This window comes from Elephantulus edwardii, unplaced genomic scaffold (assembly GCF_000299155.1).
Source record: "Elephantulus edwardii isolate Elephantulus edwardi_28Jun2011 unplaced genomic scaffold, EleEdw1.0 scaffold00266, whole genome shotgun sequence".
Taxonomy (NCBI): Eukaryota; Metazoa; Chordata; class Mammalia; order Macroscelidea; family Macroscelididae; genus Elephantulus; species Elephantulus edwardii.
This window is the reverse complement of record NW_006400016.1, coordinates 2,035,303-2,049,580: the sequence shown is the minus strand read 5'-3', so window position 1 is coordinate 2,049,580 and position 14,278 is coordinate 2,035,303. Positions and strand designations below refer to the sequence as shown.

General features: G+C 45.8%; 1 protein-coding gene across 1 annotated transcript in view; it reads left to right on the top strand.

Moving 5' to 3' along the window:
* The first annotated feature begins 847 nt into the window (after window positions 1-847).
* The window catches only part of LOC102864422 (transcription factor IIIA-like), a 40,203-nt gene continuing 26,772 nt past the window's right edge, over window positions 848-14,278 (top strand). The window contains exons 1-3 of the mRNA XM_006899733.1: window positions 848-965; window positions 13,328-13,363; window positions 13,443-13,517. Of these exons, the coding sequence (XP_006899795.1) occupies window positions 848-965; window positions 13,328-13,363; window positions 13,443-13,517 (229 nt within the window). The remainder of the gene's footprint in view (window positions 966-13,327; window positions 13,364-13,442; window positions 13,518-14,278) is intronic.

Genomic DNA, 14,278 nt, shown 5'->3' with positions numbered 1-14,278 from the left:
GGCTCCGAAACCAGGAAACCCTAGAGGAAATGACCGAGCCCATAACGGTCCCCGCCCGCCGCACTCCCCTGGCCACACCCTCCGCCTGGACGCAGCCTCGCTGCTGCCGTCTCCCCGCCACACGGCCTGCCGGCTCCGGACCCCCAGCTCTGACGTAAGTGCGCTCCCCTGGCCACCTCCATTTGCCCGGGCCCGGGCTCAGGTGGGTCGAGAAGCGACCTTGCCAGTCTCCCCTCGCGCCATCCTCCTCTGTCTTCACCTTAGGCTGCCCAGCTCACCACCCCTCACCCTGGGGTGTGTGGGGGTGCGGGGGGTGTCCCCATCGCCTCCATCCACCGGGGCCAGTCCCTCTCAGATCTATCCAGCATCCTGTTCTTTTGTCCCTGCTTGGCGGCCTCGACACCAGCTCACTTTTTCCTCTGCCATCAGGAGAACATTACTCACTCTTCCTCTTCTCCTCCTGCTGACTCTGCTCTGGGGACAGCCCCTACTGCAGGCGGAGGAGGGGTGCCTACTGCAGACCCTCTCTACTCTCTGTTGTCTGGGTGACGCTTGGGGCCTGATTGGGAAAGCAGGGTCGTGCATCTCTGCTTTAGGGTGTCCATTGACATCTCCTTGGTCAGATTCATCTTGGTTTCTATAAGGACCCAAAGAAGAAGAATGAGCTAACAACCTGAGATCTGTCACAGAGCCCACCTCACAACTGGCCATTGGTCCTTGAAGCCAGGGGTGGCTGCTTGGGATGGGGAGGGAATGAGGCAGCAAGATCCCTCCTCCCATCCCCAGGAGGGGGGCACTTCAGCCTCACTAGCCTAGTGACTGACCCCACCTCTGGTTGGCCTCCTAGATGTCACCTTCTGGTCACCTGTGTCTCCTCAGCATCATAAGCCTGGTTCTCCCCACCAGAGGTAAGACCCAGCCTTTGTCTCCACCCTGTTCCCTGAAGCCCCCAGCCCCTCATGACTGTGGATGAGACCCCATTCCTCATTGCCCTCCTGTTTGGCAGCACCAGGAACTGGGATTCTTCTGCTGGAGGACTACACCCTCTTTGCTTCCAATGAGTCTGGCCAGACCATGTCCTGCTGAGCAGTGGCCTGCGAGAGAACTAGCGGAGTTTGAGTTGGCAGGGACCTGAGTGTCAGTTTTCCACAAGGTAGCCAGGAAACCTGGGCTGTCAGCAAAACAACTCTCTGGATCATTAGGTGATGCTCAGTTAGGGTGATGAGAGGCAGGTTCTGGAGTAAGGCCTCTCCCTTCTTCCTGGAAATGTTTCTGAAAGAAACAGTGTATGAAGCAGGCATTAGTGAGGCATTTTCTGGATAATGGGAGCCCTAGTGGAATATAGTGCATTGTATGTTCAGCTGCTAACTGAAAGTTTGGTGTTTCAAATCCACAAGCCACTTCACGATAGAGAGATGGGCCGTCTTCTCTCATAGATTTGTTGTGGTCAAGTCTAGGTGCTGTAGAGTTGGAACCGACCCGTAGCTGATCCTCTATACTAGAATTACGTAGTAGCTAGAATGTCTATGGAGAAAGGTAATGAGGACTATAGGTTTACAGAACTGTGAATTTCACAGGAGAATATTGCCCATCTTTCTCTCACAGCAGTAGGTGGATTAGAATCATGTCCTTTGGGATTGGCATTGCAACTTCTTACCATTAAGCCATCAGATTTACAGCCATGAAATTCCATTAGAGTGTGAACCAACTTGATGATAGTGAGTTTGGTTTTGGTTTGGCCTAGAGGTAAGGCCAAATGATAAGTTTGGGGACTAAGGTGTGCCTGAGTCAAGACATGGTCTTTCTAATCACTTGTTCTGCATCTGAGAGCTGGACAATGCATAAGGATGGCAGAAGAAGAATTGATGCCTTTGAACTGTGTTGTTGGAGAGAAATACTGAATATCCCATGGACTGCTGAAAGAACTAACAGATCTGTCTTGGAGAAAGTACAGCCATGAAGGCAAGGATGACAAAGCTTCTTCTCACATATACTGGACATTTTATTAGGAGAGGCTATTCCTTGGAGAGGGATATCGTGGTTGAAAAGATAGAGGGATGCAGAGGAAAGGAAGACCCTCAACCAGCTGGATTGCCATTGTGACTGTTGCAATGGGTTCTAGTGTGTCAGAAATTATGAGTATGGTACACGATAGGACAGGGTTCACATCTTTTGTTCATAGAGTCACTGTAAGTCATACTCGATGACACTTAACAACAAACAATGTTGATAAGGAGCTAAGCTACCAACACACAGTTTAAAACTATCAACCTGCGTCATGGAAGAAAGATGGGCAACTTCCTCTCGTGCTATTTATTGCCTCTGAAAACCCACTGGAGGGTCAGTTCCAACTCGAAGGCACTTAACAACAGCAACAACTAGGTAACAAGTGCTGCATGTTATATCTTGTTGGAACTTCAGTTCTGCTTTTTAATACATATTGTCATGGATAAGAAAAATGAGACTTAGTGAGGGAAAATGTCCTATGCCAGAGGATAGAAAGGGGAGGAACTGGTATTATAAAGATCCTGTCTGTCCACAGAGCTTGAACTATACATGCCTCTAAAGCTGGTCCTGTTTCTACTGTAAAAGATGGTTTTTATGGATTTTTTTTCCAGTCATTCAACAAGTATTGTTGAGCGACTACTACCTGGGTAAGTGCTGTCATTGGAGAAATTTAGCAGTGAGTAAAACAATGCATTATAGTAGAGAAAGAGAGTGAATAATTAATTAGTTAAGCACATGGTATGCTTCCTCCTCCTTGCCCTCGGCTTGGACTGGACTCAGCTGATCTTCAGTGGGTCTCTGAGGCTGCACGTCACATGGGAGATTGCCTGTCTTTCTCCTGAGGAGTCGTGGAGTATCTGAATAGACATTTGTACACCAATGTTCATAGCAGCGTTATTCACCATCTCAAGAACGTGGAAACAGCCCAAATGTCCAACCACAGACGAATGGATTGAGAAATTATGGTACTTTAACACAATGGAATACTATGCAGCATGCAGGAGCAGTAACTTTGTAAATTATTACCTAACTTGGGAGGGACTGGAGAGCATTATGCTGAGTGAACTAACTCAGTCCCACAAGGATAAATATTGTATAAGACAATGAAATTGAAATAATTTGTTCAAATTTGTATTAGAATTTTGTAAATAAACTAGTGAAGAAAAAAAATACTTAAAACAGAGAAGGCAATGGACCATGCAGGTGTTTGGGAGGGGGTGAGTTTGAGGAAGTGCAGGTGGGCCAGCTGGCTGGGCTGGGGTGAGCCAAGAGGGAGTCAGTAGAAGAGAAGGCAGAGAGGGGACCAGGGACCAGAGAGGGGGACCACTTACAGATTGCTGAGGATATTTGTTTTTTTCTGGCATAATGTGGAGCCAGGTGAAAATCCCTGACCTGATTAAGATGTTTACAGATTCCCTTTGGCTGTGTATAGGGAGTCAGATTGTGAGGAACAGGAATAGGAGTGATGAACCAGGAAGGAGGCTGCTGTAATGGTCCAGGAGGGGGAGGCTGGAGGCTGGAGGCAGTAGTTGCATCCAGCACTGACTATGTGCTGAACAGTGAGGGGGATCCTATGTCATCTCATATCACCTTTTTTACAGCCCCGTGAGAGGGCAGTGGTGGCTCAGTGGTAGAATTTTCACCTTCCATGTAGAATCCCCAGGTTCGATTCCTTAGCAATGTATCTCAAGCACCATTTGCATGTTTCTATGATGTTGAACGGGATTCAGAAAAGCTCAGACTAAGACAGGCTTAGTCTGGCCAAAGTTAAATAGTTCTACCAGCAGATAGGACTTCCTGAATTATCCCTAAGAACTCAGAAGGGGCAGGGGCGGGGGACTGTTGGTGAGAGAGGAAATCAGACCTGCTCTCCATGACTTCTTATTCTTGATTCTGTAGGACTGATGTTGAAAACCACTTCCGTTCCTGGAGCAGAACCGAACTCTGTGGAGGGTCATGTTCAGACTCAAGTCCCAGGTGAGGAAGTAGGGACAGATATGCCAAGACAATGATAGAACAGCTTTTATTCTTGCAAATAACCTCAAAATGATTTGATCAAGCAGAGAACTTATAGACTTGTGTAACTGAAAAATCTGAGGATAGGCTTTCAGGAGTGGCTGAATCTAGGTACTAAAATGATGCCATCAGGAACCTGGCTTCATCTCTTGGCTCTGTTTTGTGTGTGTGCTGGCTTCATTCTCAAGCAGATTTCCCCAAATATAGCCCCCAAAGGCCCAAGGTTTCTCGCCTACCTATGAAGAATCCAGAGGAAAAAGAATCCTTTCTTCTCATTCCCACAAATATCCCAGAATTGAATGTCATTGGCCAGGCTTGAGCCAATCACAGTGGTCCCAGGCAGAGAATGCTGTGTTTGGCCTGGCAAGGGCTCATGTTTAGCTTCTAAACCAGCCACCCAGTGGACTGAGGGTCAGGAAAGTATAGTTCTCAAGAGGAAGTGTTGGGGGTTCTGACCAGAGGCAGGAGGGTACTGAGGGGGGTGAGTGGGAGGTAAGTTACTGAAGCAAGGGAGATGCTGGTGTCAAAAATGGGCAATTAACAAATGGCTAGATGGATTTATTTACTCTCATCACCTCTTACTGGGAACTTCCTCTAAATCTATATCCTTGGACTGTCCCCTATTTTTTTTTTTTCTTTCTTATTCACTCCTTGACTCCTGTCTCTGTACTCTTCCAGACACAGTCAGCCCAGAAGCCCAATCCACTTCTCAGACCTCAACTGCAAAGACTCGTGGTAAGTGGGGGCAGGGGGTAGGCGGGGGGACGAGGACTCCTTTGGCACTCTGCATCTTTGATTACTCATTCCAATCCCTCAACTCAGAATCCTCTGCTACTTTTAAGTCCTTAAACGAGAAAAATGCTTTGAAACAGAATATTTCATGCACATTAAAAAAAAATCTAAGAACCTTGTATGTAAACTTAAATGCCTCTAAAGTGAACTCTGATGTAACCACCATCCAGGTCAAGGGCTAGAACCTTGCAAACATCCTAGAAACACCCTCCCCTCCATAAGCCAACCCTATTTGAGTTTCCCCTTTTCAGATTTTTAAAATCATTATTTAACTTCTTCTTAGACTATACCATACTTGTATTTTTTCCAGTTAATGTTTAATGATACAGTGGCATATATATAGGTCTGTTCTTTCTCTCATCTCCTCACTGTTATACTGGGGGTAGTTCCTGATGATACGTGCTAAGGAGATAAGTGTCTTTCGATATATAGGTGGTCTCTGACTTACAATGCTTTATAACAAATCACACTCTATGCTGTCTGGTTTACTGTTTGTTTTGCTTCTTTTTACATCTCATCATTAGTGATATATACTCCTCACGCTGTTGCAGCACATAATTTGCTGCTATTATACTTTTCTGACCGTTGTAATGGCTTCATCCTCCAAAGACAGGTAAAGATCGAAGTTTAAAGGTACCTCTAATGAGGAAGGAGCAGCCAGTCCTTGGGAAGGGTCACCAAGCTGGAAAAAGAAGAGGGTCAGAGAAAGAGAAGACCCTCACTGACAGGAATTGACACAGTGACTTTAACAATGGGCTAATACATGTCGGTGGTGACAAGGACAGTGCAGGACAGGCCCAGGTCCAGGTCTGGGGTTTTTAGGGTTGCTATGAGTTGTAGTTGACTGGAGGGCACCCACAACAAAAACAGCTTGAGGCAATCCTAATGAAAATGGAAAAGAGAAGAGATGCTCGACCTAAAACATCAGAATCAACTTGAGATGGAGTTGTCAGAACAGAGCCCAGTCTTAAATTAGGATCTACTGTATATCTATCCTGAGAAAGATACAGTGTGTGATCTTAAGAATAGCACGCGCGCGTGCGCGCGCGCACACACACACACACACACACACACACACACACAGAGCACAAAATCATTGTTCTGCAGTTGACTCTGAGTGTTTACTTAACTCAATAATACCTTTAGGAGTTCTCTTCTTTACTGACTGCGTGAATCTTCTGTTCCACCCGTGGTTTAAGAGAGTTCTCCTTTCCTATCCCACGGTGATTTATGCTGATAGAAGTGGAGATGGCTCTTGCTGTCTGTCCTGTGAATCGACAGTTTCCTGTTCCACCTGTTTCTCATCCTTCTATGCTTACTCTTCTGATCTGAGCAGAAACAACACAGAACAAGATCACAATCCAAAGCCAGAGCCCAGCCCAGCCCCAACAACCGACGGGGAAGGACATGTCTCGAATGACAGATGCAGAGATGGACAGAAGGGGCATGAAAGGTATGGCCCGAGACTATGGACTCAACGTGGCATTTTTTTGTTTAATTCTTTATAAGGATCAGCCTTTCTCCAGATATGTTTGTCAGAGCACCAGATTAGCAATTTTCAATTTAAAATTAGTTTTTTAGTGCTGTGTTAGGAGCTCTGGTGGCTTAGTGATAAGTAGTTGCACTGTCAACTCAAAGGAAAGTAGTTTGAATCATCCCATGTGATTCGCAGCCTCTGAAACCCCACTGGATGGTCAACTGTGAGTGAGTTCTGACTTGACAGCACCTAACAACAGCAGTACTACACTAATAGAGATATTGCAAGTTTTCAGTAAACAGAAATTTATTTTTCACCATTTCTAGTAATTAGGTGCCATCAAGTGGAATCTGACTGATAGAGACCCTATGAACCCTGTCCTATCCTGTGCCGTCCTCACACTCAAGCCCATTGCAGCAGCCACTGGTTAATCAATCCATCTGGTTGAGGGGCTTCCTCTCTTTGACGGACCTTTCCAAGGATGATGTCTCTCTTCAAGGATTCCTCTCTTATAGCAACATGCCCAAAGTATATGAGATGAGGCTTTATCTTCTTTGCCTCTGCAGAGCACACTGGCTGCATTTTCTCTAAGACACATGTGGTTTTTTGTCAGTCCATGGGATAGTCGGTACTCTTCACAATTTAGAAGGCTAGAAATTAAAATTGAGGGTGATGGTCCTAGGCGAGGCCTTTCTCTCTTTGGCTCATGGTTCTGGGAGTGTCCCATGCAGGATCAAATTTAAAGGATGTGTTACAAACCCCAGGAGAACCTCCCTCTGATCAGAGCTGTGACCTGACTGAGGGAGTTGTGTCTTATCTTAATCCCCTTACAGCTGGTCATGTCAGACCACACCACGGAGGATGACTGTTACATATAAACCCTTAAGCTCCGGTGGCCTCGTGGTAAGAAGCTTCACCACAATCCCGAGGGCATGTGATTCGATCCTCAGGAGAAGGATGAGCAGTCTCCTCTCGTGAGGTTAACTGCCTCTGAAAACCTGCCAAAGGGTGAAGTATGGGTTGATTCTGACTTGACAATACACAACGACAACAACAACAGTCCTGCCTCGATAAGTCATACACATTAGGATTTGCAGCACATAATTATGTAATGCTGAAAATCACGGCCAAACCAAACGGACATAAATTTTGAAGTGACACATTTTAACCCATGACCCTGATCAAAAGTGTTTGGAAAAATCGAAAGTCAAACATACTTTTTACAGTAAGAGCTCTCGGAGTCTTTAGAAAGCTTATTTGCAGTGAGCATCTCCCAAACAGGATTGTCCAGTGTGCACCGTTTCCAGACTTTCCACAGGGGCTTGGAGGCCCTTTTGGTTTGGATCCTCTCAGAGGACTGATTCTGAATTAATGTGTAATGAATGTTTCCTTTGTGTGTGTGTCTTCTTATTGATGTTTTCAGCTCCCAGAGACATAAAACCTGACTTCTAAGGAAAAAAGCTTTATTGGCTATATAAGTTCTGTGACTTCCAGTTTCAGGTGTGGCTGCATCAAGGGGCTCAAACAATGTCGCTATAACGGACTTGCTCTGTCTTTTGGTTCTCTTGTTCTCAGGTGACTCTCCCTTGTTGATAATAAAAGTGGTTTCAAAGTTCTGAGTTTTAGGTTATAAATTCAATAACTAAAGGATATCTCTTGTCTAGTATCTCTAGCCCAAAGGTTAGGAGTGACTCTCATTTGCGCAGTGACAGTACATGTCCAGTCTTAACCAATGGAAGCCTAGGAAATGGGCCGTTAAGACTGGCCAATGGGCTGTTGTCTCCTGCCTTCCCTTGGGGCTGAGAAGAGGATCAGCTGTCCCTGAATCACACAGACCAAGAGTTGGACAAGAGGTGGCTCTGTGTGCTCAAGGCTGCACACGTGGCCTCTAATGCCTGGAGAGCACTCAGACTGGGGAGGCAAACCCCAGAGGGAAGAACTGGGGCTCGGACCACTCCCAGGCTGCACTGTTCTCCTGGTTGTGCATACTGGGCATTGTACGAGGCTGCCACCTCCCTCCAAAGGTGCGCCATTCTTCCTTGTAAATTTTTCCCCAAAATTTTCTCATCAAATTTTTTTTTACTTTTCTCCTCTTTTTAAATTGTGTTTTGAATACAAGTCTACAAAGTACGTTGATTTTTCCATCAGTAATTCATACAGGTTAGGACAGGGTTCAGATCTGTTGTTCATAGGGTTGCTATAGGTTCTACTTGACTCAGTGGCACCTAACACCAACACCAATAGCAACATTCATACACATTCTGGTTTGGTTTTTTTTAAAATTTTTTTTCCTCTCTACTAGTTTATTTACAAAATTCTAATACATTTTGAACAAATTCTTTCCGTTTCCCTCACTCCTTCACCCATCAAATTGTGCAACCCAATGATTAATCCCCCTCCACGTGCACATCCACATCCCTCTGCTTCCAGCCTCTCCCACCCCTCCTGGATCCTTATACTCATTCTACAATAACAGTTTTATACAGTATTTATCCTTGTGAAACTGAGTTAGTTCACTCAGCATAATGCTCTCCAGTCCCTCCCAAGTTAGGTAATAATTTACAAAGTTATTGCTCCTGCGTGCTACACAGTATTTCATTGTATGAATGTACCATAATTTCTCAATCCATTCCTTTGTGGTTGGACGTTTGAGCTGTTTCCATGTTCTTGCGATGGTGAATAATGCTGCTATGAACATTGGTGTACAAATCTCAATTTGTGCCTCAGTTCTCATATTTTCAGGGTATATTCCAAGTAGTGGAATACTGGGTCATATGGAATTTCTATGTTCAGCACACATTTTGTTTTATAACATCAATTACAATACCTACCATGTCTGGTCATTCACTTATTCTAAAATTCTTTCTTAAGACGACTTTCTTCCTACCCTAACAAGTACTTACTGTGTATTTTATTTTTTTCATTTTAATTAATTTTAATAAACATGTACAGAGATTTTGGATTTTCATTCATTCATTGTTGCTATTTTTTTTTTACTACCACTCCCTCTTTTCCCTTCCTTGGCAACCACATTAGAACGATTCTAGTTGTGTGTAAGCCTTTCTTTATCTCTTTATAATAGTGGTCTTATACAATATCTACCAATCTCCCCCTGTGCAATTAACTGCCTCTGAAAACCCACCAGAGGTCAGCAACGGGTCGGTTCCAACTCTATGGTACACAACAACAATGGCTAACTTACTTGATTAAGCACAGTACCTTCTGAACTCTGGTGGCATGATTGATAGATAGGGAACTAAGCTGCTAACCCAAAATATTTGCCTTTCTGGTGGGTGGTTCAAATCCACCAGCAGCTCCTCCAGACAAAGACAGGCAGTCTCCGACTATGTGATTCACAGCCTCTGAAAAGCTGCTGGAGGATCAGCCATGAGTCAGCTCTGACTCAACAACAATGAGTTTTCAAGAGTTTAGTGCCCTCTACATACACAGTCCCTAACAGCAGACTTTCCCATCGCAATACGTCTTTTAATTTCCTGGCTGCTGGTGCCGAGAGTGTTGATTGTGGAGCCAAGCAGACTAAAGCTGTGAACGATCTCAATCTCTTCAGCATCCATCCTGATGCTGCCAATTGGTCCAGTGGTGAGAATCTTTGTCTTCTTGACATTGAGCCTCAATCCATATTGAAAACTGCAGTCCTGCTGTTAGGGACCTCTCTTAAAGTACTCAAGAGCAACAGTGTGTTTCTGGAGACTAAGGTGTGTCTGATACAGGCCATGGTCTTTTCAATCACTTGTTATGTGTCAGAGAGCTGGACAATGACCAGGGAGGATAGAAGAATTGATGCTTTTGAGCTTTGGTGTTGGAGAAGAGTGCTGAGGGTGCCATGGACTGCTAAGAAAACAAACAGATTCATCCTGGAGAGGGTTAAACCGGGCTGCTCATTGGAAGCAAGGATTCTGAAACTTCGTCTGACATACTTTGGTCATGTTGTAAGGAGAGACCGGTCCTTGGAGAAAGACATCATGTTTGGGAGGGAGGGCAGGCACAGGAGGGGAAGACCCCTCTATGAGGTGGATTGATTCGGTGACTGGGGCAATCGGGATGAGTGTGTCTGAGACAGTGAAATCGGCACAGGACAGAGCAGGGTTTAGAGCTATTGTACATAGTGTCGCTATGAGTCGCAAGCGACTTGATGGCAGGCACATAACAACAACAACAGATACACAGTGTGTCATGAATTCATTGTTTTCCAGTATTGCATAGTACTTCAAGGTGTGACTGTACCCTGGCTCCTTTAGCCATTACTTACTTGTTCGTGAACATGTAGGTTCTGCCCTTCTGCAGGTTTTTATAATTTGCTATAGTTTTCCAGCAAGGAAACGACTTTCCAGCAGATGGAAATAAGACATCTTGGAGAAGGACGGCTTTCTTATTTTACACATAAACACCCTAAGCAGGTGGAAGAGGGATATTATACTCCCCAGTTGAAATATCGTCATCTTTCTAAATTCATGCATTTTGAGACTTGCTGACTTGATTTACTCTTAATGTTAGTGATAGTTGTTGTTGTTGTTGTTATGTGCCGTCGAGTTGTTTGCGACTCATAGCGACCCTATGTACAACAGCCCTAGTCCATATTCTTAGTTCTATAAGACAAAAGTATAACTGGGGCTCTCCTGGGCCAGAATAGTCATGGAGAGAAATTGTTAAAGGCACAGCTGGCCTCATTGTTACCCAAAACCTGGTGTGAAAGTCCCTGTAGCTTCTCTCCCCTTTCATCTTTGTTACTCTCTTCTTCGGTACTTGACCTCACTTCCATATGGTAAAGTGACTTCTGTCATCTCCCAGCTAACTTCATAATTAAACATCCTTACTTGGGGATCATCAATAAAGAGAGGGATGCTGTGCTATTTGGAGGTCTTGGGAAAGAGGTGACATTAAACATGTTTCATAACAAGTATCTCAAGACAATATGTGGACATGAAAATTCTGGGAGCCCCTCTTTCTTGACTATAGCCTTTAGTTGATGGATTATGAGCAGGAGAGGAGGACCAGGGGGACTTCAGGGTTGGGGCTGCAAGTCCTAACGAACAGGTGTGGGCTGGCTTGACTACGTCAATACCTGTCACACTTATTCCTTCTGTGGGTAGGAGGGAGCTGGGTATGCTGTGTGCTGTACACCTATAGATGTGAGGTGTGTGGGGCTTCCCTCAAATGCAGACTTACACTGAAGTTCCTTGTCTCTACCCCCTCTCTCACTTCTCCCTTCTGCTGCTGTCTGGACACTCAGCAGATAACACTGAAGGCACCACACTCTCTGAGAGACGGTCTCTGGACAAAGACATCGGGACAGATGCCCCTGCTCCCCGGACAGATGCCCATGCACCCCAGAAAGCTGGTCAGTGGGTGGGCATGGGCTATCTGTTCACTCTCTTTCTAGCACTCCCCAGAGAAGAGCAAATGCTCAGTGAACACCTGAATATTGGATGCAAAAAAGAATTCAAACCTGTACAGAATACCAGTCACCTCCCTCCAGCTCTGTTGCTGTCGAGCCAGTTCTCACTCATAGTGACCCGTGAGGACAGAGCAGAACTGTCTCATAGAATTTCCAAGATTCTTCTTGGAAAGCCACTTCTTCCTCTGTAGCCATGGTGGGTTGAAATGGACCTTTGGATTAGCAGACAAGTGCTTAATTGCTGCATCACTAGGACTCCTCTGTACAAGAGAGGCATAGAAGAGATGAATGGATAAATAAGTACTGCAACCAAAGTAGACCTTTAAAATAAAAATCCAAGGCTTAAAAATGACAATTTATTTAGCTCTTGATTCTGCACTTGGAAACTGAGACTAGGTTCAGTTGGGTGGCTCAGCTGCTCTCCAGGGAACTTACCTATGGATCAGAGGTCAGGTTTAGGTCATTAAGTAGATCTTGGAAGAATTCCTGGTTTCTGCCTGGTCAGCACTAGTGAACAAGTGGAGATGCTGTTTATGCCCACAGGCCATGCGGAGAGTCCATTTATCCAGTCAAAGAGGGCCTTGAGCACCTCTTGTGTGCCAGGCACTACTCTAGGTTCTGGGGACAGAGTAGTGAATACAACCAGCAAAAATCTCTGCCCTCGTGGAGCTGGCCTTCTAGTAGAGGGTCAACATCATTAACATATCATATGATTTGCATGCAAGCAAAACAAAGCAAGGTTAAGGTTACAGAGTGACCCTCATAAACTCAAACTCATTGCCATCAAGTCACAACCCACTCACAGCTGACTTTTCAGTGGATTTTCACACGGGAGGAGATTACTCATCTTTCTCTTAAGGAACTGGTGGTGGTGGATTCGAACCACCGAAGAAGCACTGCCTTTGGTTTTAGCAGCACAACTCCCTATGGATTACGCCACCAGAACTCAAAGAGTGATAGGGAGAGAGGTTCAAGGAGTTCTGGTGACATGGTGCATAATGGGTTGGGCTGTTAACTAAATAATCAGATTTGACTTGATGGCGGTGGGTTTGGTTTGGCTGGGTTTTGGGAGGAGTATTTTTTTTTATGTAAGATGATTTCTTGTCCATAGGTAGTTGTGCTACTAAACCAAAGGACACACCTCTCTAATTCAAAGCCACCACTGGGTCTTTGGGGAAAAGATGGGCAATCTCCACCTGTGCAATATTAGCCTTGGGGGCCCAATGCAAGGTCAGCTATGGGTTGGTTCTGACTTGATGGCAATGGGCGAGTTATTTTATGCAAAGGGCTGGAGAAGGCCTTACTGAGAGGTGGTGAGGCAGAAAGCCATGAGGATGTCTGGCAAATGGGGCCCTGTGCTGAGGAAATAGCCAGTGCAAAGGCCCTGAGGTAAGAGGCTGCCTGGTATGTTCCCCACTGAGCATACCGGTGGGGCTGGAGCAGGAGTGACGGGGAGGCTGATGGAAATGAGGTCAGAGAGGTAATGCACTGTGCACTACCTGAGGATCTCGGGGTTTGTTTTTAGCACACCGTGTCTGACCTCCAGCTGACTCTAGCATTAACTTATTCACCCGCAAGCCCTTGACTATAGTCTGACTTGCTCTGTCTCTCTCTTTTAGGGTCAGATGAAGCAGTGGATAATCCCTTCTTCTATGGTAAGTCAGTGGAAGAGGGTGAAGGGGGAGCCAGGGCTAAGATGCGTCTGACTGTGCCCCTCCGTTGGTCTCTCTGCAGATGAGGACACGCTCCGGAAGCAGGGTCTGTTGGTTGCAGCTGTGCTGTTCATCACAGGCATTGTCATCCTCACCAGTGAGCGTGGGGTGGAGTGGGAGGGGCACTGGGGCTGGTGGGGCGTGTGTGTGGCTTTGACTTGCATTATGACTGACTCAGGTTCTTAAAGGCCACCTGGGAAAGTGTTTTAAATGAGATGTACCTGTCAGGTATAGTTAGTGTAACAAGCCAACCTCAAGAGTTAGTGCCTTAAAATATAACTGTTTGATTCTACGACTGGGTGTGTTAGGCTGGGCTCAGTTGTGTGGTTCTTCTGGGCTCAGCTGCGTTTCTTCTTGAGTATGAGGGCATTTGCAGGGAACTCTGTTCCTCAGGACCCCTCAGTTCCTGTGTTCTGCTTCTCCAGCACACTAGCCCAGGAACGAGCTGTGCTTACTTACATGTCAGCAGCTGTGTCAGTCATGATTGTGACAGGGGGGTGTTTGTCATTAATGGAGACACTTTTTACAGAGTCACCAGCAGGGCTATGAAATGGCACAGCACCCAAGGATTAGCAATGATGGAGAGCTGTTCTGAGGCCAGCCTGAAGGGGTGAAGGGCTATGCCAGGGTTTGGTGAGAGAATTGTAGGAGGGGGAGCTGCTGGTAGGAGCTGTGCTTTGAGGGAGACAAGTCCATCAAGGAGAATGTGAGGGATGAAGGTCACATACGGAACCTCTCTATCCTCCTGTGCTCGTCCAATCTCTTGCCAGTGCCTCCTTCCAGGGCTGAGCAGGTGAGAGGCCTGTGCCTGCTGGTCAACCTCTTAGAACCTAGTTCAGGGAGTAAATGGAGAATGCC